Source organism: Brienomyrus brachyistius, chromosome 3 (assembly GCF_023856365.1).
Source record: "Brienomyrus brachyistius isolate T26 chromosome 3, BBRACH_0.4, whole genome shotgun sequence".
In the NCBI taxonomy this organism is placed as follows: domain Eukaryota; kingdom Metazoa; phylum Chordata; class Actinopteri; order Osteoglossiformes; family Mormyridae; genus Brienomyrus; species Brienomyrus brachyistius.
Window position 1 is genome coordinate 13,513,137 of NC_064535.1, and position 21,840 is coordinate 13,534,976.

The 21,840-nt window shown below is 45.9% G+C and overlaps 1 protein-coding gene across 5 annotated transcripts in view; it reads left to right on the forward strand.

The window, feature by feature from the left end:
- Positions 1–21,840, forward strand: part of pde10a (phosphodiesterase 10A) — an 84,434-nt gene that overhangs the window by 41,911 nt on the left and 20,683 nt on the right. For 3 of the 5 annotated variants that reach the window (XM_049007757.1, XM_049007761.1, XM_049007759.1), the window contains exons 2-5: positions 6,288–6,419; positions 16,784–16,812; positions 19,651–19,774; positions 21,232–21,281. In XM_049007757.1, coding sequence (XP_048863714.1) covers positions 6,288–6,419; positions 16,784–16,812; positions 19,651–19,774; positions 21,232–21,281 — 335 coding nt within the window. The remainder of the gene's footprint in view (positions 1–6,287; positions 6,420–16,783; positions 16,813–19,650; positions 19,775–21,231; positions 21,282–21,840) is intronic. The other 2 variants (XM_049007758.1, XM_049007760.1) reach the window with 1 other exon arrangement.

Here is a 21,840-nt window from a genome sequence, read left to right on the forward strand (position 1 = left end):
GCAGTATGATCCGTACCATGTCTGTGAAGTCCTGGCTGTGAGGGGCATCTAAAGCTAGAAAGGTAACACATTTGGCATGTAATTTTGTCTGCACAAGTAGCAGGAGGAACAGTGTGTTCTGCCGCCCAAATGGTCAACTACAACAACAAGTGATAGTTGCTATGAGTGAGAAGCGCATTAGACTCGGTTGTGTTGTGGCATTTCTGGAGCTGTTCTGCAGCAATCTGGCAGCATTTTCCCACTAGGAATTCCTCCAATAAGCTGCAGATTGATGGCGGCATAAGCAGCACAGCAGACGATCCCACGGATTCCCCACGGACGTCAGGTCAGGTGATGGCCGGGCCAGGAAGAATTAACTAGACCTATTTGAGATGAGTGACTTCATCCCTGTTCTCCTCAATTACCCAGCAAGAAAAGGACTCCTTTTGATAGAATGTTATGCAGGTGTTAAAGTCCTAGAAGACACTTTTATCAACTTGGAATTATTGCTGCAACTTTTAAAATTCACCATGAGAGTGATGCGCCGTGATTTTTCCGATCTAGCCTTCTGTAGCTCAGGTTAAGACACCCAAATGTACACTGCTGTGGGACTGTTTGAATCTTGCAGTGTTGCAACAACCAACTAGGTTCCATCTGTCAAGTTTCTGCGGTTTTGATCCCATATTTTCACAGTTTTTAATGTTATCTGGTATGTGTTGCAGAGGTGGAGATTTCAGGTCCAGAGAGTACAAATCCAGACAAGGATTTTGTTTCAACCAACCAGTTGAGCACTGCAGGCTTGAATGCAGTTGACTGTGACTCTTTATGCTCAACTGGTTGGTTGAAACAAAGTCTTGGTCTGGATCTGTACTCTCTGGACCTGAAATCTCCATCTCTGATGTTCTGTTACACATGTGTTTTTTCTTGTTTTGAGGAGCATATCATTTTGACAGGCAGTCCCAGGGTAGCTATTGATAAGGCTGTAATTTTGCTGACATTGGTATTAATTCTGGCTATTTTCAGACAATTAGCAGCTTATGCTTTTGATGCAGTGACATATAATGTTTCATAAATAAATGATCTTCCAAATGCACCTGGGGTTTCCCCCAAAAATGTCTTTTAAATATTTAATTTGCTACATCAATCATAAATATCTGAAGCACCCTGTAACTCACAAAACGTGAAAATTGATCAGAAATAGCTGATGGACTTGGCAGACGTTAAAAGTCATTACTGGGCTGTTTGATAAACGCTTCCCAAAAAACTGCAATTAGCTGAACCTTAAAGACCCTGGAATTTATCGGTTTCATGCTCCATCCTTGAACTTGATCATGGTGGTGCTGTGCGTAAGTGGACGTTCTGCAGGACGGTGGTGTTAATCTGTGAGGGATGGTGGTGGGGGGGTGCTGATCACACGCGTCATCTGCGCTCTCACGTGGATCTCGACATGGAAGGAGGCTGCTTCACACAGAGTGGATCACCGGCCCCGGAATGGTGCCCGGAGGTGACCTTCAGATCCCCGTGTTTTGTTAGGAGAAATAAAGGTGAAAACTAAAATACAAAAAGTATATATTATACACATGCGCACATGCTAAGTACAGTATATTTACTTACGACTTCTTCCGTGCACTTTGATCTGTAGAGTGTGAGGGGCTGTGCCAAGGACAGTTAGTTTGGGGGGGGGGGTTATGGTTGGTAGTTTGAGGAAAAATTGGCTCAATTCTATTAAATTTGCCTTTTCATCATGTTTTAGGACTTTCCAATACATTTTTTTTTTCCCCGACTCGCTCATCTTTTTTAAAACATTCCAATGCACATGTCTGCTATTTCCAAATGTTCTTAATACTGTACTGGAATGTGCAGGTAGATTTTTGCCCAACTTGTCATTTGGAAATTTATGTGTATAATTTTGATACTAGAGATCTATTCAGGAGATAAATTTAAAAAATTTTTGTACATGGATTAAATTGTTAAAGCAGTTTGGCTTTTAAACATCTGGTCATTTACAGTAATAATTTATAATTCTTGCTAGTTTTCAGGAATACTTTTACGTGAATAATAATGACATCAGTCATCGATCACATGTGCACAGGATGTCCTTTCACCCAGTAATCACGTCGAATCATAATCCGTTCCTTTTGTGAAATGAATGTATTTACACTCGAGGACACACATACCATGGAATTTATGCATATGCTGGCTAATACACGCGTGTGGATTTAGCATAATGAATTAAGTAGTGTAACGAAACCTGTACTCTGTGTGCAGTGCTTTTTAGTTGTCGTATGTATTGATAATTTGGGTTTACGAGGTTTAATTCTGGTTGTTTTTAATCTTTTCATTTTCATACTTGTTCATCCCTATAGAATTTCTGTAGTCTTTGGAAACGTGTAGCAAAAGGCCAGGCATTCTTTGCTCAGTGTCAATCCCTGACAGGATTGCATAAATATGCATGATAATACAATCAATCCGTCAATTAACTGACCTCAAATTTTGGGCTGTAAACAAATCTCCAGTCACAGGCAGTTCTGCCGGCTGAAATTGTCCGGCTGTGTAACTACAGCAGCTATGCATGAAGGACCCAGACATAAACATTGTCAAACATCACAGAATGTATGTGTGCATTCATGAATTGTTTTAAAGAAAATTTCAAGTTACAGTGTCACTTAGACGTTCAAAATCTGTGTTTGTTTGTCCTGAATATATCAAAATTTAAGTGAATATCGCAATCTACCGACTCTGGATTTTCTGTTGTGGATCATAACTGGATAAAGGCACAGAAATTGACGCTGTGCACAGTAAATTTCCAAGGTTTTCTTCAGTTTTAATAGCTGGCCACTGGCTTCATTGCAAGCCAAATGATCATTTGTGTGCCTTGTGTGTCTGGTGTGCCTTTCCTAGTCTTAAAGGTTTTTTTAGAAAGCTTGGGGAACTAGGAGCGTTGTGTCGGCCTGTGGTTGGATCTGGCAGAATTGTTTTACTTCGTTTCCAGTTTTAGTTATTCAGTCCTGATCCTGGGGGGCCATAGTGTGTGGAGAACTTTCAGCTCGGTGCTAACGGAGGATGCTAAGCTACTGCTGTCCAGTTAAATGTTGCAGATCGACAGAAAGCGATTATTTGTCGATGGTTATTTCTGAGCGAATGACTGAGCGAGTGAGAGCTTGCGGCTGGAGTGCGTCTGCTTACGTCATGCGGTGCCGTTGAGGACTTTGATGCTGCATGTGATTTTACTGCTCTGATTTTTTTTTTCTTTTCTTATAAAAAGAGGGGAGAAGTAAATGAAGCCAAATATATAAATTGCTGTGGGCTGGGGGGTGGTGGATTAAGGCATCTTCTGATCAATGTGTTTTGATGAACCACTGCAGTGTGTTGTTTCTATATAATAAGGTGTCTTGTGTACAATGTATGAACCCAAGACTCAACACTATGCAGCAAACTAGCCAGTCTATTCCCATGCAAGAAAATATCAACTGCTTCCCTGGGCCGATGACTCGAACTCCCTTATCCTCTCGCTAATCCCCCCCAGCTGACCCTGTTTATCTCTAATAAGGTACAATCAGGGCCAGCTGGGCTGTATTAACAGAGGCGTCCGTAGGCATGAGCGGGTGATCAGTCACCACGGTGAAGCTGCAATGGGACGAATCCAAAATCTGGTGAGTTGGAAGGTGCTTCAACCGATTCGGTCGTATCCAAGACGGTGGTTGTTGGGCTGTTTGACTCGATGGTTACACCCTACTGATGGGAGATTCTGGGATGGTGGGAGGCATTAGTGGGGCTAACCCTATTATTAGCCAATGATATGTTTTGAATCGGTGAGTGAGAGGGGAGCGGGGATTCCAGGGGCCTATCAGCTTCCAGCTAGTGTCAGTGCCCCCTGTGGCCCCTCCCGTATACATCTCTCTCCTGGTGCCACTCTTCCTATTGGCTCTGCTTTTGCCAAGTAATAAATGTCATGGATCTCATTAACTTGTCACAGGGTATAAGAGTGTGGTGGGGTATGTCGCCCCCACGTGTAGACAGCCTCCTGTTACAAATCTGCTGAATTACTCTTGGCGTCTGTTAGGCTCTCTCATTTATGTATCGGCCCCATCATCCCTCTCTCCCCCCTTTTCTCTCCATCCTCACTCCACCGCTGCCCAGCTCTCACTCTCATCCCTCTTTTCTTCTCATCCTCCACCTTTAAATCACCTGTTGAGATGCATTTGCATGCCGGATACACCGGAGTCATGATAAAATGAGCACTTGTGCTTGTACTCATACGGTAGTGTTTCGGTGCAACATTGGTACTGTAGGCTGGTGTATTCCTCAAGCAGTATAATCTGTGAGCCACCTCTCGCCCTTATGCCCTGGGTATCTTGGGTATTCATAAAACCCCCATCTAGTATTGACACTGGAAACTGCCATCTGTTTTGTTTTAGCATGCAAAAACACCCCCTCCTTCATCCTTATAGCCATTGTTCACCAAACAGCCTGACTCCTCGCTACCTCTGCTGGAAGTGGCCCAGCCTTGGATGGGTTGAAGTTCCCATCCTGTGGCCTGGCTCTCATTACGGGAGGCCTCCACAGATGCTTCGCAGCTGCTCCCTCACTGCTTTTTAACCACCCACTGGCCTGGGACAGCCCTGTTTCAGATTGGGCTCCCCATGTTTTTCGGGGTCCCTTCTCAGCAGGGGTACCCGGAATCGGGTTCTGCCCCGGCAGGTCCGCTTGTATTTTACAGCTGAGTGCAGCTTTCTTGTTCAGCTGTGCAGGATAAGCTTCCAGATTCCACACTTTTCCTAGCTTATGGTTCAGATGCAGCCTCTCTTATGTAAGGGCACAAAGGTGGATTTCGAAAAGCAGAAATGCTGTTTTGCATGAATAAATGCCAACATCATCTAAGAGTATTGAGCGTGAGTATTGGTGTGATACTGCAGTGTAGCGTTGGTTTTATTTGCAGTTAGTGGCTCAGGGTCTGTGGGTTGAGGCCTGAAACAGTGGAGGGTAGCCAATGGGCTTCTGCGTTAGTATGGGGGTGTACTCATGTCCGATGAGTAATTCAGGCTATCACTGGTGTTTTTTCATTGACCTTTGATGTTGTAAAAGTTTAATTTTAGGCATGGCGTGTCCCAGAGAGGCCTCCCCTAAGCAAGCCTCTCCAGGTTGGGAGGGGTGTGTCGGAACTCCCTGGTGAGATCGTGACATAGCATAGCCTCACCGACGCCAGCCAGCGCATTAAAAACATACTTTACCCCGACGATGGCTTTGCAAATGGCTATTTGCTCGACAACAAAGACAATAAACAGCCGCATTTAGCAAGCTCTCTGGGACCTAATTGCCTATTAAGCGCAATCGAAGCCCTCTTCCCCTTACTGGGGCTTGGTTGGTCATTGCTCCTTGGAGATGAACAGATGCAATAAAAGTTCAGGTGCACTACCAGGCATGGGGGGGTGTCCCCTGTCCACTCCCCACCCCTGCTATGTCCATAAGCCCCTGCAACTGACTCTACAAAAAAAAACATTAGACCAAACCAATTGATCCATGAGAATCATTCCTTCAAGTCTTCCTCTAAGATGCTGTGAGATGGTGCGTGTTGAACTTTGAACTAAGTCTCGTTCTTTACCTTTGATAATGATGTGAGAATCACACACTTTTTGGCACATAAACTGATTCCTGTGTCCCTAGCACTTTTCCCCTCATGAAAAAGTGAGCTTTGCACACCCCCCCAGCCATGGTGTCAAATCCATTATGTAAATGTTTTGCAGGACAAGTTTGGATCAAGTAGCTTTAATTAGACTGTGTAGTCTGGGACTTAAACCAACAAAGTTCAGGTTACACTCTATGTCCTTCACTGCTTGGAGTGTTTTTGCTGGGTACGAGTTGGGTTTTACTTAAAGAAAATGCGAGATGTTTTTAACAGAGGATAGTCATACATGTATACGCAGGCGTCTAGATCACCCTCGCTGCTTGAATGCGTCGCTCTATGCCCCCATCAATTTGATTAAAGTCCGTATGAGATCACGCGACAAGGATGAAAGGAGCATTTCAGATTTGTTCATTTTAAATTACAGTTTGAAAACAAATTAGACTCAGTGAGGTACAATCTGGCTGTTACAGATCCAATTTCCTGTAAGGGTAAACATCGTCTGCGCAGCCGGTGTCGGAATGCCGCAAACACCGTCTGCGCAGCCGATGTCGGAATGCCGCTCACGGTAACGCTGACAGGATCCGGCGCCGAGTGCTGTGAACGAGTTGTGTTTTCAGCGGACGGCAAACGGGGGTTTTCTTGTAACCAGCTGTGCTCCTGTCGGCCTCTTTTCCCATTCCAGGTCTGACGGACGAGAAAGTCAAGGCCTACCTTTCCCTCCACCCCCAGATGCTGGATGAGTTTGTGTCGGAGAGCGTAAGCACGGACACCGTGGACAGATGGCTGAAGAGGAAGAACAGCAGCCGCCCAGGAGGTATGGCCCGTTACCCCCTTGGTGCGTTGTGGACTGCAGCCCTTTGTTTCGCTGCCTCGTGCTGTAAGTTCGCTTTCACGGTCTCAGTCACAGGAAGTCCTGCACTTGACCTGTAAGTTTTCTGCTTGCTAGCTCTGGATTTAGCTAACTGTGACGTGCGCCTGTGTGAGGGAACAGCCCTCTCTCGCTGTGACAGCCGATCTTACATCCTCTAATACCTCATAAAACATTCAACTGCCAGGGCTTGGATTCACCAACAGGCAGTAATGGTTATTAATTATAGGGCATGGTTTTAATACCCTAAGAGTAATTATAAGGAGTTCTCTTCCCCCCCCCTCTCTTCTTACTCCACGCATACTCCCATGCGTCGTCTTCACGTATCACAATGTGACGAAATGGGCGGGCAGTGGGGCATGCTGGGCGTTTGTGTCGTTAAACTTAGTCGAGTTGGCCTTACTGTTCTGTGCGGCAACACAGTGCTGCGGCCCGGTAGACGGATCCCCCAGGAAGCAGCCCCCCCCCAAGCCTTCCATTAAGAGAACGCAGCTGAGCTAAGGCAGCTGACGTCAGCAGTACCCTCTAGGGAGCAGCTCGGGCAGCGCAGGAAGTGTGGGTCGCCGTGAGGTGCTGGCGGGCGTGGCCATTGGGCCTGGCGTCCCTGGAAGGCGTGGCCACAGGGTCTGGCGTCAGCTCAGGCTCCTCCACACAGCTACTGTCTTCCTCCCACCACTCAGCTTCTTTCAGATGCTCGTTTCTCGCTGGTGTGGATCCTGAATCACTCATTTTACTCATTCCTGCGCCATTTCCCTGCTTTACACTGAGAAACTCAGTTTATCTGAATGGTCTTGTGCCTGGGGTAGCATGTGCAGGCCTGGTCCGTGGGCAAAAACTGTCTAGTCAGACCTGCAGGGTTTGCTGGTTATAATCCGGCACCTTCTCTGCGTTCGTGACCTGCATGTTCATCCCTTATTTGTGGGTGTCTGCTGGGTATATCGGTTTCATCACCAAGTCCAAAGAAATTAATTTAGCCTAATAAACATCTCCTATTGCCCATGGTGTGTGAAGATGGATGGATGGATGGAGGAATTTGAGTAACGCTTTTGTATTTTATTGTTTTTTTTGTGACCTGTGTTTTTGAAACACTGCTGATCACTATTTCATTGACCCACGTCTCGGTTTGACGGGCAGGCGATTTAGTTGATGTGATGCAGATGGAAATGCTCATTCTCAGTCTGGTTCTGCCACCATCTTCTTTGTACTCATGTCTTTGAGAACCTGGGCTTCCCGGTTCTGTTAGCGGGGCATTAGCAAAGGTACCTGCTGTGGAGACCCACCTGTCCCTGCATGACGAATGAGGCTTCACCTTTGCTAACGTGAAGGCTGGAGAGAATAAGCAGACAAATGACAGCTAACATGCATTCCTGCCAATAGGAATTATTTTGTTAAAAGACTATCTGAAATGCAGCACTCTGTACATTTAAAAATGACTAAATTGTAATATTAACCATTTAAAAATGAATAACATGATGTTAGTTATTGGTTAATCTTTCACTGGCACTGTAGTGATCACTGATGCAGTGGGATTTAAAAGCAGCCCTTTTTCGGACACGATTTTTCTTGCATTTCTTAGCAGTGTTCAGTATGTTCAAAGGGAAGGTGAGACATGTATTTTCTGATTTGTGTTACTGTTCCTCGGAGAGTAAAATCTAGGCAGTGAAAGTCATAACTGGGTGTCTGATCTTATTGTCAGCACAGGATGCAGTGGTGGAATTCCAGTACATCGATATCTGGAGGAAATAAATGTGGATAGGTATTTTTTGGGGGGGGGGGGGCTTTGATTACAGAGAGAAGTTCTACAGCCATGCTGGTATTATAACCATCCAAACACACAGAGAGGACACAAAAAAAATGAAGCGGAATCTCAGGGAGGTCGTCTGCGTAGAAGCTGTATGTGTTGAGCCGGCTTTTTGGCTATAGGGTCAGTCTTTCCTTTATGCTCGTAAACACAGCCCAGATTTTGCAGTCGTCTGTGGCCGGGAAACCTCGACATGCTTCTGATAATTGCATTTCGAAACACTCTGCACCTGAGCTAGTCATTAGGGATGTGTTTATATGCTGTATTTATTGAATAAATAAAAATGAAATATGTTTGGGTAATCGTTCCAACTGAGTAATTTAATAATTAGGATAGGGGACGGGACTGGGACTGTTTTGGCGCTCGCGGGGACTGGGACTGTTTTGGCGCTCGCGGGGACTGGGACTGTTTTGGCGCTCGCGGGGACTGGGACTGTTGGGACTGTTCGAAATTCATATGGTTTAACAGCCTGCCAGCTGCTTTCGGGAGATTGACTCGACAGCGTGATTATTGCAAAAGGGGGAGTCATCATGTCCTGCACTACCGGAACAGGTGGGGGTGGGGTGGGGGGGGGTAAGCACGTTGGAAATGAGAGCACATGATTGGCTGCCTTTGGCGGACTTGTAGACAGTGTGCGAGGAGGGGCCTTTCGCTGACATTGGTGTCGTCGGAGGTGAGGGAGAATGCATGAGAGATGCCCGGGCATCGTGCCACCTTTCCCTGGGTGCTGCCCTCCCTGGTGGGACTTTGGCGTTTTTGCTTGACCACCTCCTGTGCTTCTCCACCACGACCTGTGGTCCCGTTTGCAGTGAGATTCACTTCACATTTAAGAGGACGTCCAGTTTCAGCCAAGCAGGCCAGGAGGGTCTTGTGGGTTCGCTGATGTCATACAGCAGTGAAACACACACAGTAATAATGGACAAAATAAGATGCAGTTTGACATTTAGGATACGCCAGTTAATTCTTTGCAAGTCTCTAAGCACTTTGAGGGCAACTGCTGGGAAGGGAGCTATATTTAAACAACAAAAAAAAAAACAAATATGTCAATCTTGAGAGTATTGTTGGAGTCCTGTGTCATCTCTAAATAAGATATTTTATTGATCCCTGGGGGAAATACAGCCTCTTAAAGCACAGACATGCTAACTAGGCTGGAATCTATAGTAATGTCGCTGCACTTCTCAATTGTTTTTTTAAGCAGTGTTTTTTGTGTTTTTAATTGTCAAGTTTATGTGTTTGCTATGCTAAGTAAAATGTAGTAAGAATTTGGGGGGGGGGGGGGGGGCTTTATGAATGGACGTCTGCCTTTTATAGCATGCACTGCACCCGAGGCTTCACTGCGACTTTGTAGGAGCGCTGAGGGGGAGGGAGGCAGGGGGATTGGGGGGGGGGTGCCAGGCGTAATCAGGATGACAGGCCCCTCATTATTCCAGAGACCTCCCACAGGGGTTTGTTCTGCGTCATAATGTGCTATATCTCTTAAATCCATTTTTCCTGTGGCCTTTCAGCGCAGGGGGGGGGTCCCTCTTGGTCTCTTTCCACTTTCCATTCCTCCCTGATCTCCGCTCAGGTTGCTCAGGTTCGGCCCGGCTCTGTGGGGGGGGGTGGGGGTATCTCTGGTGTTTGTTTCTATTTAATGCTGAGCATTTACTGTGCTTAAGAAGCAGCCTTGCACCCGGGACGGCGTCCAAACCATCAAAACTCTCATCACTTGTATCTATTTCTGTCAATTTAAAATTTATAAAAGAGGTGGATTATACACACTGTATTCCCCTTGCCTGAAAAGGTGCATCGTTGAACACTTTGGGAACAGCCATTACGTCTTGAGCTGTGTAATTTCAATGCAGGACAGAAAGAACGAGGGTAAATAGTCATAAGTTATAAGCTGTCGACGGCAGTTTTGTAATAATTTCGCAGAATGTCTTATTGAGTCTTGGGGCTGGTTTGCATTTACCCCTAAGAAATGCTGACAATAACCAAACAGAAGGGGGAGGGTGGGGGGGTCATGACCCTAAATGCTGTGACGTCTGTGAGGTTTGTGGTTGCCTTCGGCGGTCACATGCACACAGACCAGGACACGCTGTAATGCAGCCGTTCCTGTGAATTCGGACTCTTTCATTCTTGCATCACCCCCGTTTGAATCTGATCTGTCATCGCTGTGACTTCTGAGCCGCAAGTACGCACTGCCTTGCAACCCCCCCCCCTACCGGTACCCCATACTCAGTGGGTGTGTTTATATATGTTGATATTTCTGGGCATTATATTGCACTGATGTGATCTGGATTTATTTATGAAAAGTTTTCTTTGAACATCTGATGTGTAAAATGGGTATGAATGTTACCGGGACACACGGTGGATTAAGTAGGACAGAAAAATGCATGAATTAGTGGACGTAAATTCATGTGTAAATAATTCATGTTGTTCGTACTGTAAACAATATGCCCGTTTAACTGCTGTAGCCCTGAAAGTTTTTCCAGTAAAGTTTTTTTCGTGGGTTTAATTTATTTGACTTGTTTTGTTCTGTCTTTTGAATCTGCCAGTGTTCTGTTGCGAAGGCCGCACCTTATCCTTGGTTCAGCTGCCTTCATCTCCTTGATTGAGCTTATGGCCTTTGGGAGCTCGATAAATTAGACACGTGTCACTGATAATCATTATGTTTACGTCTGTCTGTGCCGTCGACTCTTCTGTCTAGAGCCGTTTAATTTCTACAGCTGTGTCTTCTGAGTCCCTTCTGCAAGTGTCGAATGTTCCTTAGACTGAAATGAACAATCTCTGGTTTCATCCACTTAACATTACTAGCAGAAAGACCTTCTTGTGATGATAAGTTAGCAGGTCTACGGGCCGAGGTCCAAATTGGCGAAGAGGCCAGACTTTATTTAACTGCCGGATTTTGGGCCGAGTGGTCATCCTCATCTTGACTGATCATGAATAATAAACACAGAGATGGAGAGCCCCCACCTCGGCAATGCTCTTTAGAAGATACCGGAACTTTTGAAGCCCAGGAAGGAACAGAGAGTGCTTTATCTTGCTCGTGACCTGGTGTGTCTTTGACAGTTTAAAATGGGATCTCAGTGTCTCGGCCTGGAGCTCCATGTATTTGAAAAATGCCGAGCTCAGCTTTTCAAAAGCCAGAAAAGAGGAACTTATTGGCACTTGGGCTGTTTTTGGGGACATGTGCTTTATCAGGATTTACTTGTATGTTAAAGGGACCCTGTTTTTATTCACTTCATTCCTCTCGGAAATAAAGTTTTTGGAGCTTATGCCGGGGCTGGTTTGACGGAAACCAGGGCCGCCGCTCGCTGCATCGCTGCTTTCAGCCCCCTGGTAGATTTTACATCCTCAGGTTTTTTTTTTTTTTTTTAAATGTGAACGGAAACATTTTCAATAAGATTAAATGCGAGACCGTGTGCAAGAAATAAGGAAGTTAATGACTGGCGTTCTTGTGAAATTTGGACGGGCATGAGTGTGGATGTATCCCTGGTTTGAGGACCCTCACCCAGCTGCCTGTGTCACTTCCTGCGTCACCCTGGATGCTTCGTGATGAGGCAACATCTACCAAACAGTGTGAACTGCTCACTCTGTCCCCCATCTCCCCACCCCAGACACACTCCCTTTCCTCCCTGTCCCCGATTTGTGACTAAAGAAGATCCTCAGCTCCTGTTGTTCTCTCCCCCCCCCAGCCCCGTACTGTCTACCAGGCCTCAAGCGCAAACAGGCCAGTGAACAGCACCCCCACCTCTTACACATACCTTTATCCTGCATTTCCACCCCACCCCCACCCAACGACACTCACCGTGGTCATAAAGGAGCAGCTGAATGAGACCATCACTCTCTAAGGTGCAGAAATGCTGGGCCACCCTGCCTTGGATTTTTGCTCCCCCCTCCTGCAACTGGAATGATGAACTCGACACTAAATAGCTGACATGAGGAATATCGCAAAAGTACAAAATACACTCTGAGATCTGTAAGCAACGTTCAATCAATTTTATGGCAACTCAAGCTTTTTTTTCTTTTTTAAACAAGAAATGCTTCTAGTTCCGCGTTTCCTTGCCTTTCCGGGGAGAGAACTTGGGATGGGTCCCAATGTGGACATACTAAACCATGACTTTCTGGGACTGATCTTTCAGTGAGCCTCTATTCCACACGGCTGGCTGACTAGTCTTGGTTTCTAATTGATTAATGGCACCGGTTATAGGTCATTTAAGACAGACATTTGTGTTTGTGCGGCAAAAAAAATGTAACGTTCATTCGTCCACCTCAGATCAAACCTGCACAAAAGTGGTATTCTAGCTAACAGAGATTAGTTAATCATCCTGGAGGCCTGCACAATTAAGTGATGAATTCATCAAGTATGCTGTTTGGTTAATTAAGACCATTATTAATTCAAGGGTAACATGTAAACAGATCTCAGAACAAACGTCTCCTTTTAGCCAGGCAGGGGTACCTTTGCCAGAACTGTCCGTGGAGAATTCGGTGCCTTCAAGATGAGTTACAGTAACTGTCCAATCAGTCGTTTGGTCCAGTTATGGGGTTGGCCGCTGCAGAAAGACCCCCGCGTGTGCGTATGTCTTATGGGTAGGGGGGGCTCCTTTCTCACTGAAGGCCCACTCTGCTTTTCATTGACATACCGAAAGCCCTGTTGTTGTCGGTCATGCGCCGGTTCAGGCTGAGTCAATCGAAGGGGGGGGGGGGGGGGTCATTGCACAAAGGCTGCCTGTGCTTCACAGGGGGGGGACCAGGTGTGGAAGCGTGGTTGGCGGGGGGCGAATAGCCGGGATGGTCATGTAGACCTGGCCGGGCCAAACACAACCCCCCAAGTCTCCTGAAGGTCATTCAGCGCTACATATGGAATAAGTGCCTCATCACCAGCTATCACTAAGACAATGAGAAGCCATACAGATGAAGACTGCATTCCAGTGGTGGTTAATTTTTAGTAAAACTCTGGTTAACTACGTGTCCATGAATCCCAAAGGATGATCTGCACACTAATGTAAAGAAATGCACAATAAAACAGCAGTGGTAAGTTTAGAACAGTCGCATTGGTGCTGCGCTGTCTAACTGCTGCAGACTCGGCCTCGCTGGGATTGTCCGTGGCGGCCATCTTGGTTCGCTCCTGTTCTTCGTTGACATTTCACGCTGGCCTGATTTCACGTGTTAAGGACTTAAGGAGATACGGAGGCTGAGGGGTTAGTGGGGTACCCCTGGGTGATGGTGGGGGGGCTTGAGGGATTTAGGCTCAGGTCTGTTTTGGAGTAAAGAGGAGGGTTGGGGGGGGGGGGGAGCTTTCGGAGCGGCTCTGTGGCTCTGATGTTAGGGGCAACGGGAGTCATCTGACTCTGTTTAGCGGGTGCGGCCACAACAGCTGCCACTGGGGGACAATGGTGTGCCTGTTCAGCAGGATCCCGCAGCCCGTGAAGTACGGGAGTACCTGGGGGGCCTGTGGTGAGCAGGATGCCCCATCACATGGTCCGGACGCTTGGGAATGTCAGGGGGCTCCTATCACTTGTAGGAAGGGGGAGGGTCATAAAGGGATCACATGACCTCTGAGTGCCTGTCCTGTCACACAGTACCTGCTGTGTTAATAATTCGTAGCTTAATAGGTTGGTAGTTTATGGGTGAATATTGCAAACAAGTGGATGCAAAGTGCAGCCTGGCTTTCCTCAGCGCTGGTGTCCACCAGCAGGTCCTGGGGCCTCCATGGCCGCCATAGACTGCCTTTGGGCTGCAGCTCTTTGAGGATTTTAGTGGGGTTCCTTCAGCCAGACGTTTCCATTAAACCGCTGCTGCCCATGTGGGTCATGCTGGGTCATCAGCCCTCCTACCCATGTGCTGGATCCAACTCACCACCAGGTGGAGATGGTTGGATAGCTCTGCTCTATAAGGTTTAGCTCCAGTAGGCTACGCTGCCCAATCGCATCATGGGTGGCGAGCATACAGTTAGACTCTACGCAGCCAGTGTACACCACCCAGTTCCGAGCATGTTGTTCTGCTTTTGTGGGGGGTCTTTTTTCCCATGTGGTTTGTCTGGCTTTTCCTCAGAAGCCCTACAGGGAGATGAGTTTCGACCCTGTAGATCATCAAAGCAGTGTGGGCTCTACATTTTCTTAGTATGCTGAAGTTGTAATCCCCGGGGGGGGGACGACATCTAGTGACCCCCCCCTCCCAACCCAGTCTTCATATACATGTTCCTTTTTCATGGTAGTAAATATATATAAACATGCGTGGTCTACGTGAGGCTGCTTATATATCTCAATAGTCATACAGTAAAACAGTGTTATCAGGACATTTCAGGACACAAAATGAGGGGAGCAGTTTCAGTCAAAATGACAAAAACACTTCAGACCTGACATTGCTGTGCCCGTTCACAGCTATAAAACGCAGCTGTCGCACACAAGCAGGCTGACACTTTTTTTTTTTTATTTTTATAAATCTGTGTTTTTTTTTATTTTTTATTGCAGACACTGGCCACTAATTGAACAGTGCTGCTTTTCCTTTATGCACAGATTTTTGTCTGTGACACTGCAAATGAAGCCGTTCATTCAGGTATGCAGTGACAATATGAACAGCACTTGGAGTGTGAGTTTGAGACTGGAGAATTGTGGATTTATTCAGTATTTCAAAGTTGTTCCTTGTTTTGGGACTCCTGCAAGAGGATGAGATGATTATTATTATTATTATTTATTATGACGGATACTTTGCATTTCTCCATTGTGAACTGTAGCCCCTCCCCCAACCCTGAAGCCTGGTGCTGAAATGCAGCTTAAATGTGATCCGAGTGACCCCCCCCCCCCCCCCCCCCCCCCCCCCTTCCCGCTTAGCGATGGAACCCCAGCTCTACATGTTGTAATGCGCAGTTCCTGTAATAGTGGTGACACCACCGTTTGGCGTCTCTCCAGAAGGCAGCTCGGCACCTTGTGCAAGTCGGCTCTCTGCGGCCGCGTCCTTCTGCTCCTCCCCCTGGGGTGGGAACCTCCAAGTTCTGCATAAACCACTCGCAAAACTTGCGATGTCGCTTTTCTTTCTTCCTTTTTCCTTCTCTTATTTGCTTGCCGAAACACTGAAAAGGTGTCCTGTAGGTAGACCTTGTACAATCTGTCTGATCTCACACACACACACACACACACACACACGTGCGGTTTGTGCGTGTGTGTGCGCATGTGAGCCCACGTGCCTGGCCATCATGCTCCACAAAGTCGTACATCTGGACTCCAGCAGATTCCGTGTTGCCTCTTCATTGACGTCATCCCGTGTGCCGGACGCTTGGCCTTCGTGCTAAAATAGCTCCGAGGACAAGTTTAGAACAGAACCACGCTCCCTGAAAAGATGTATTAAGCAACAAACAAATGGAACAGGCACCCTCTTCTTTTCCTTTTGAAGGCTTTAAGAAAGAAAACATGTTAGTACTTTAGCTGTTCTGCTCGGCAAATTGTATGTTTCAGTGTGTTTCTGAATGGTGCAATATTGTCATTGGTTTTGGGGCATGGATGCGGCCTGTCTGCTGCAGAATGACTGTTGGTCACTGTCATCCACTTGATGGTGGTTGTGATGTACAGCAGGCAGCAGATAGAGGTAGATGACCTCTGTCTGTCTGTCTGATCAGTTGATCTGTCTGATAGATAGATCTATGCCTGTCTCTTCCACAAGTATAGAACTCACTAAAGTTAAGTGAATCATTTCTGTTAATGTAAACCACGCTCACCGACTTTAGACAGCGGACTGAATTGTGTCCACACTTAAAGCAACGTCCAGCTGACTAATATAGTGTAAAACTGTCATTCTTTTTACTGTCTGTCACAGCCTCTGTGTTCTTTTAATGACGAAACCAGATGATCATTCAGACATTCCAGCCACAAACATGCTAAAGCCATCGCACAAACCCTGTCCCGTCGGTTCCCTGACCGGCGCTGGGCGGGTCTGGTTCTCGACTATTTTGCATATTCACCTTCAAAGGCAGCACTTGCATCCAGGGGCTGAAGCCGATTTCATGTGGTAAAATCACGGTCTGTATTTCACAGACGGAACTTCATGTCAAGAGGCTGATCCTTGGTCAAACCTAATCTTAAAAGGTTACCACAGGCTGTTATTGTACTGGACCTACCATTATTTAAAATCCGTTAATTTCATAGGCTTCGCTGTAAATATATGGAGTAAGAATTTAAAGTATGCAATATGGATTTTAAATTTTATGGATAAACAGGTATTTTACTCTTTATATTAGTCTATTTACCTCCATATATGTCCATATTTTTTCCAAGGTTTTTCTTTTAAATGTCAGTACGATAGTCGATTTTGCCTTGTTTAATAATCTGTAGAAATGTCATCTTATGTTTTTGCTGCTTTGAAATCTGAGACTTCCTAGTGCTCGGATGGCATCATTTTTCTGTGTTTTTCCTTTTCCTCCCTTCCTGTGAAACCCTTGTTGCATTTTGTGTATGAGACGTCCCCCACCAGCAGGAGGCACTCTTTCTCTCCATTACTTAAGAGTGTAACCTTTATTTCTGTTTCCCCACAGATGACCCGGGCACTAAAGAAGTCAGCAGGGTAAGTGTGGCATCCCGCCTGTGTGCCGTGTGTCTGAGAAGAGAGGCTGCGTAGGCTGGTGATCAGCAGCTCCACCACTGAGTGGATTAATCTGCGCTGCTTCACTCCCTATTTGATTTCTGTTATGGAGATAATTATAGAATAAGGAGAAATCGGCCTGTTGAAAATGTCTCAGGCTGCTGTGACGGAAGTAGCCAATAGGATAGCAGTAAGAACTGCTGAACTGAAATCTTTCCAAAGGATTTATCTGGGGTTTCCTTGATACTTTAAAAAGTTTGTGCATCCCTGTTCACTATATAAAAGGCATATATTCTTTTCCAAGACTTGTATGTTTTCATCTTGAGTTTGCAGATAAATTGTCAAGTTAGTCAGTCATTCGAGTGACCCTGTGTTGATATCCGATTGTGACTAAGCGGTGATAACAAGCAAGATGACAAAGATTTATGATTTGGCTTCCAGTTCAGTCTTCTAGCCTGCATTTCAGATGGCAATTAAAAAGAAAAGCATAGCTATTGTTTTAACTTCAATTTCGGTACACAAGGGTGTCACTGTACGTTGGTCATTATGGTTGTGCGAGGCTAAGGATTAGCGTCCCTCCTGCCCCAACAACTTCGCTACTGGTAAAAGAAAAAAAGAAATGTTAGTGAAACACTGCTTTACGTGATTTTAGACATCCTGCAACCTGTTTTTAAATCATAATTATCATAATTAAATCTGGCCAGTTTCATCATTTTTAACATAGACTAGTAGACAAAGACCAGACGCCATCCCGTGGTTTTTAACATGACCAGGTTACCGGATTACTGTTTTTTATTTCGTGCTGTAACGTTTGTCTTTCGGTTAGAGATAAATGTGTGTATCTCGGTTGGTACTGTATATGTATGCTTCTGTGGTTGTGAGTAGGTGGCATATGGATTTATGACTTATGGTTTATCCTAATTCATTTCTAAATTAAAATCTGTAAAATATTTATTTGTTTGTTCATATATTTATTTATTTTTGTCATATTGCCCAGCCTTTTCCACTTGATGTTACCTAGACACTTGGAGATTTTTGGCAATTGCGGACATCCGTTTCCATGAAGCAGGATTTCTTGCTTAGCTGGACAACTTGTGGGATTTAAGGTAGCTTGGGCTAAATGGACTTTAAGTCCATTCACTTCCATATAGCCTAGAATTCCTTAAATATGACAAGTTATCCAGCTAAGCATGAGATCCTGCTTTGTTGAAAACTGTCCAGGGTTGTATAACAAAGTCCCCATTAGTAGTGGGAATCTTTAGCTACATGCTACACGGTCGTGTTAGGCCCCGAATTCCGCCGTCAGGTCAGGACCCTGTGAGATGGCCTGCTTCCTGCTTGTGGAAACAGTCAGGAATTGTCCACCGTAGGCCAGGTGATGTTCAAGGGAAACAGTCGGCTTCCAACGGCCGGCACGACGACAGCGGAAACCCCTACTAGCGCTGACAGTAGCCCTTGGCAAAAGAAGCCCCCCCCAATGTTTTGGATCCATCTGTTACTTAAATTTTTTTTTTCCCCCAAGGAATAATTTCCGCTGCCATGTCTTTCGATTGCGGATACCTGTTTGCTCACAGGTTTTATCCATCTCATCAGGCAGGATGGAGTGTTTTATACGTGTGTGTGGCAACATTTACGCAGGCGAGTGGAAGGTCTCTGCGTTTTGGCCAAGCTCTTCTGTAGGTGCCGGAGATGTCAGCAATCTCCCCATTTAGCCTCCATGGCAGTTTGGTTTTGGTTTATTTATTTATTTAAGAAATCTGACACTAAGGTCCCGTTTTTCATGTTGTTTGGGTAAAATCTTTAGTTCTTTTCTTTGAAGTTTATTTTTGTTGGAGGTTATGTGATATTGGTCGCACCACTGCTGGTCTTGGTGCTGATCAGCAGGGCTTTTGGGGTCTATACCATTTACAGTGCAGTCCGACCTTCTGAAGGGTGTTTCTCGCGTGTTTCTTTAGAGTCAGTGTCTTCCTGTCCTTCAGAAGCAGGCAGCTTGTAGTCGCCCAGCTTATTAAACCACATCTATGGCACAGGAAGTCGGCTGCAGCTGGGTGGCGCTTGTGACCCGTTGGGGGTTTCGGACACGTTCTGGTGCCCATATAAATCCTGCAGCCAAAGAGAATCCGGGGTCCGGTGCCCCGCTTAGGGCGGTGGGTAGGCCATGGACACCCCCTCTTGAGGAAAGTTAGTGGAAGTGGCGGCGTGTTTCCATGAGAGAGCCGGGTTTACATGAGGGAGGAAGAGAGGGGCCTAGGGATAAATGCGGGGGTGCGTTATTACCTCAGTGCGTCATCGATGCGTCTGAAAAACAGGATGTGGGGGGAGCAGGTCCCCTGGGCCGGCGGTAGCTTCCCAAAGTGTCTCTTTGACGCTGTCCCATGCTGACCCCTCAGGGGGGTGAAGACATGAGCAGCCGTATTAAAACAGATCTGATGAGAGTCAGAGTGCTGACAGTGGGTAGGGGGGGAGGGATAGATGTGGCGGGCATATGATGGGCAACTCCTAGCTCACCACAAAAAACTTTTTTGGGAAATGGTCAGTCTGTGACGGGCTTTCAGCAAAGCAGCGTTTCACCATCGGCCCTAAAGGAGAATAAGCATTAACCCTGCCTGTCATCAGGTGTAAGGCATCTGTATGCAGACTGACCTGTCTGAGTGGCCCTGGGGTGCGGCGTTTGTGTGTGTGTGTGTGTGTGTGTGTGTGTGTCTGTGTGTCTGTGTGTCTGTGTGTCTGTGTGTCTGTGTGTCTGTGTGTCTGTGTCTGCCCAGGCTGGCGAGTTGCATGCTGTCTCTCTCTCTCTCTCCTCCTGTCTCGTGCGTCCAGCAGTACCAGGACACGAACATGCAGGGCGTGGTGTACGAGCTCAACAGCTATATGGAGCAGCGTCTAGACACGGGGGGAGACAACAAGCTGCTTCTCTATGAGCTGTGCAACATCATCAAGACTGGTAGGCCCCCCCCCGATGCAGCCATATCTACCCAGCAGGAAAAGCTGGAAAACTGGACTATAGATTATAACTGGAAATAGATTACAGTGTGGACATGTTCCTCACCTGTACGAAAGGAGTGTCTTGGTTTAATAAGAGTAGGAGCAGCGGCGTGTTTACATAGCCGTTAGAATCCCTTAGCTCCGTGCTGCAAGTGTTTCTGGGGGTTTTTTCGGGTGGGGGGGGTGGTGTTTTTCCACTAATTACTACATAAAGAAAAAACATTTATAGGAAGTGGTCTTAATTTAAGGCCACCTCATCATTTCAGGCAGGCATTGAATCAGTAACACGTAATTAAAAATGGTTCCTAATTAACGCCGGAATGAATCCGCTACACCCATCCTAGCTGTGCCATGCTAACTTTTTCAGCCATAATTCCATTTTCAGAATGTTCTGTCTGTTTCCGATTTGGATTAATATATTTGTGTCTGCTGCATAACTTACTGGCAAACTTTCTCACCACGCTCAGGTAAAATACTAAAACATTTACACACCTCCTGTGGTGGTTTTAGAGAGTAAACAAACTGAAGACTACAGGAAATGAAGCTGTGTTTTCCATGGTATTCCATGAGTGTCTTCACATGGATGTGCCCGCATCGAATGTGCTGGTACATCCAAAGGAAATTGCAAGTTTACAGTAGCTGAATACGCACATTTAGACAATAAACAGACATTAATAGACCATAACAATAAATAGTAGACAACCATAAACAGTTACAGTGCGAAGAATGTCAGGGAAAGTATTGAACAGAATTTCCCCTGGAACATTTCTAGTGTGGAATACTACTTGGGACGTGTAATTTATCAGAGCAGGTGAAACTTGACTCCGCTTTGTTTCCTGAGGCAAAATGCTTCTCTACGATTATCCAGCTTTGCAAAGTATGGAAAAACGCCTTGGCTGTGAACCTTTGTCACGTGATGCCAAATGTGACCTGTATTTGTGCAAATGTTACATTGGTGTGCCGTCGTCGTCTGCCCTTCCTGAAAAGATGAGTGCTTAGTGTTTTGTCGCTGCAATTAAATCATATTTCTTAGCCCTGTTCCGTAACACTGTTTTGCTACCCTGGGGATGTTGATTTATCTGACAATCGATCGTCTTTATACAGAGACGGGAAATTTAAGACTCTGCCTTGAGCATGGGTACATTTCTGTAATTGATGATGTCAAATAGTGGGGAAGTATGTGGAGTGACTTGTCAAACTACGAAGAGAAATGCGTCAGTTTAGCTTGATGCCAGCCATCTGAGTTGGCATAGTCGTCGTCTTCGACGACTGATTTGTACCATGCTGGTACTGATTTGATCAGCCAGATGTAAAGCACATATTGTAATGATTTGTCCACCTGTAACATCTCAATGCAAAATCTCAATCCTCCAGTGGTTTTCCATATAGCTAACTTGTTCTGTCTTCTTTTCACAGCCACAAAAGCTGATAGTTTTGCACTTTACTTTCTGGGAGAATGCAACAATGTGAGTGTTACCAGCCGCTGACCCCCCCCCCCCCTCCCCCCATCTGTGAGTGACCAGAGTGATTCGTAAACCTCCCAGAGATTGCAGCGGAAGTTCTGCTCTGTGGCTCGTGACTAAAATGCCACCATCTGTAACGCAAATGTTTCCGTTGAACTTCAGACAGTATCAGACTGACTTGGAGTAGTCAGTCTCGCACATATAGGAGCCTCTGATTTCGTGACAACGTTGATTAAAACCGAAGCCGTGTTAAATAAGCAGACCCAGGTCACTCTCCTCCATGGTCCTTCCGGATTACACTCGCATGTCTTGTTTGTTTTCTTGAAGTTTTGTTCATGGAAGGCTGGTACCACAAAGTCTGGAAGGAAATCATAATCCTCACTTGTAACTACTGTCCAGTAAAACTGTATTTTAAAGTAAATATTACTGCCAGGAGTTTGATTGTTAAACAAATAGTGGAAGTTATGCTTGGGGGGGATGGTGGTGGTATTTATTTTTCCTTATTTTTGTTAAGCACAAATAAGCTTATTTTCAATTTTCTTTCCCACTGTAGTAAAGGAAA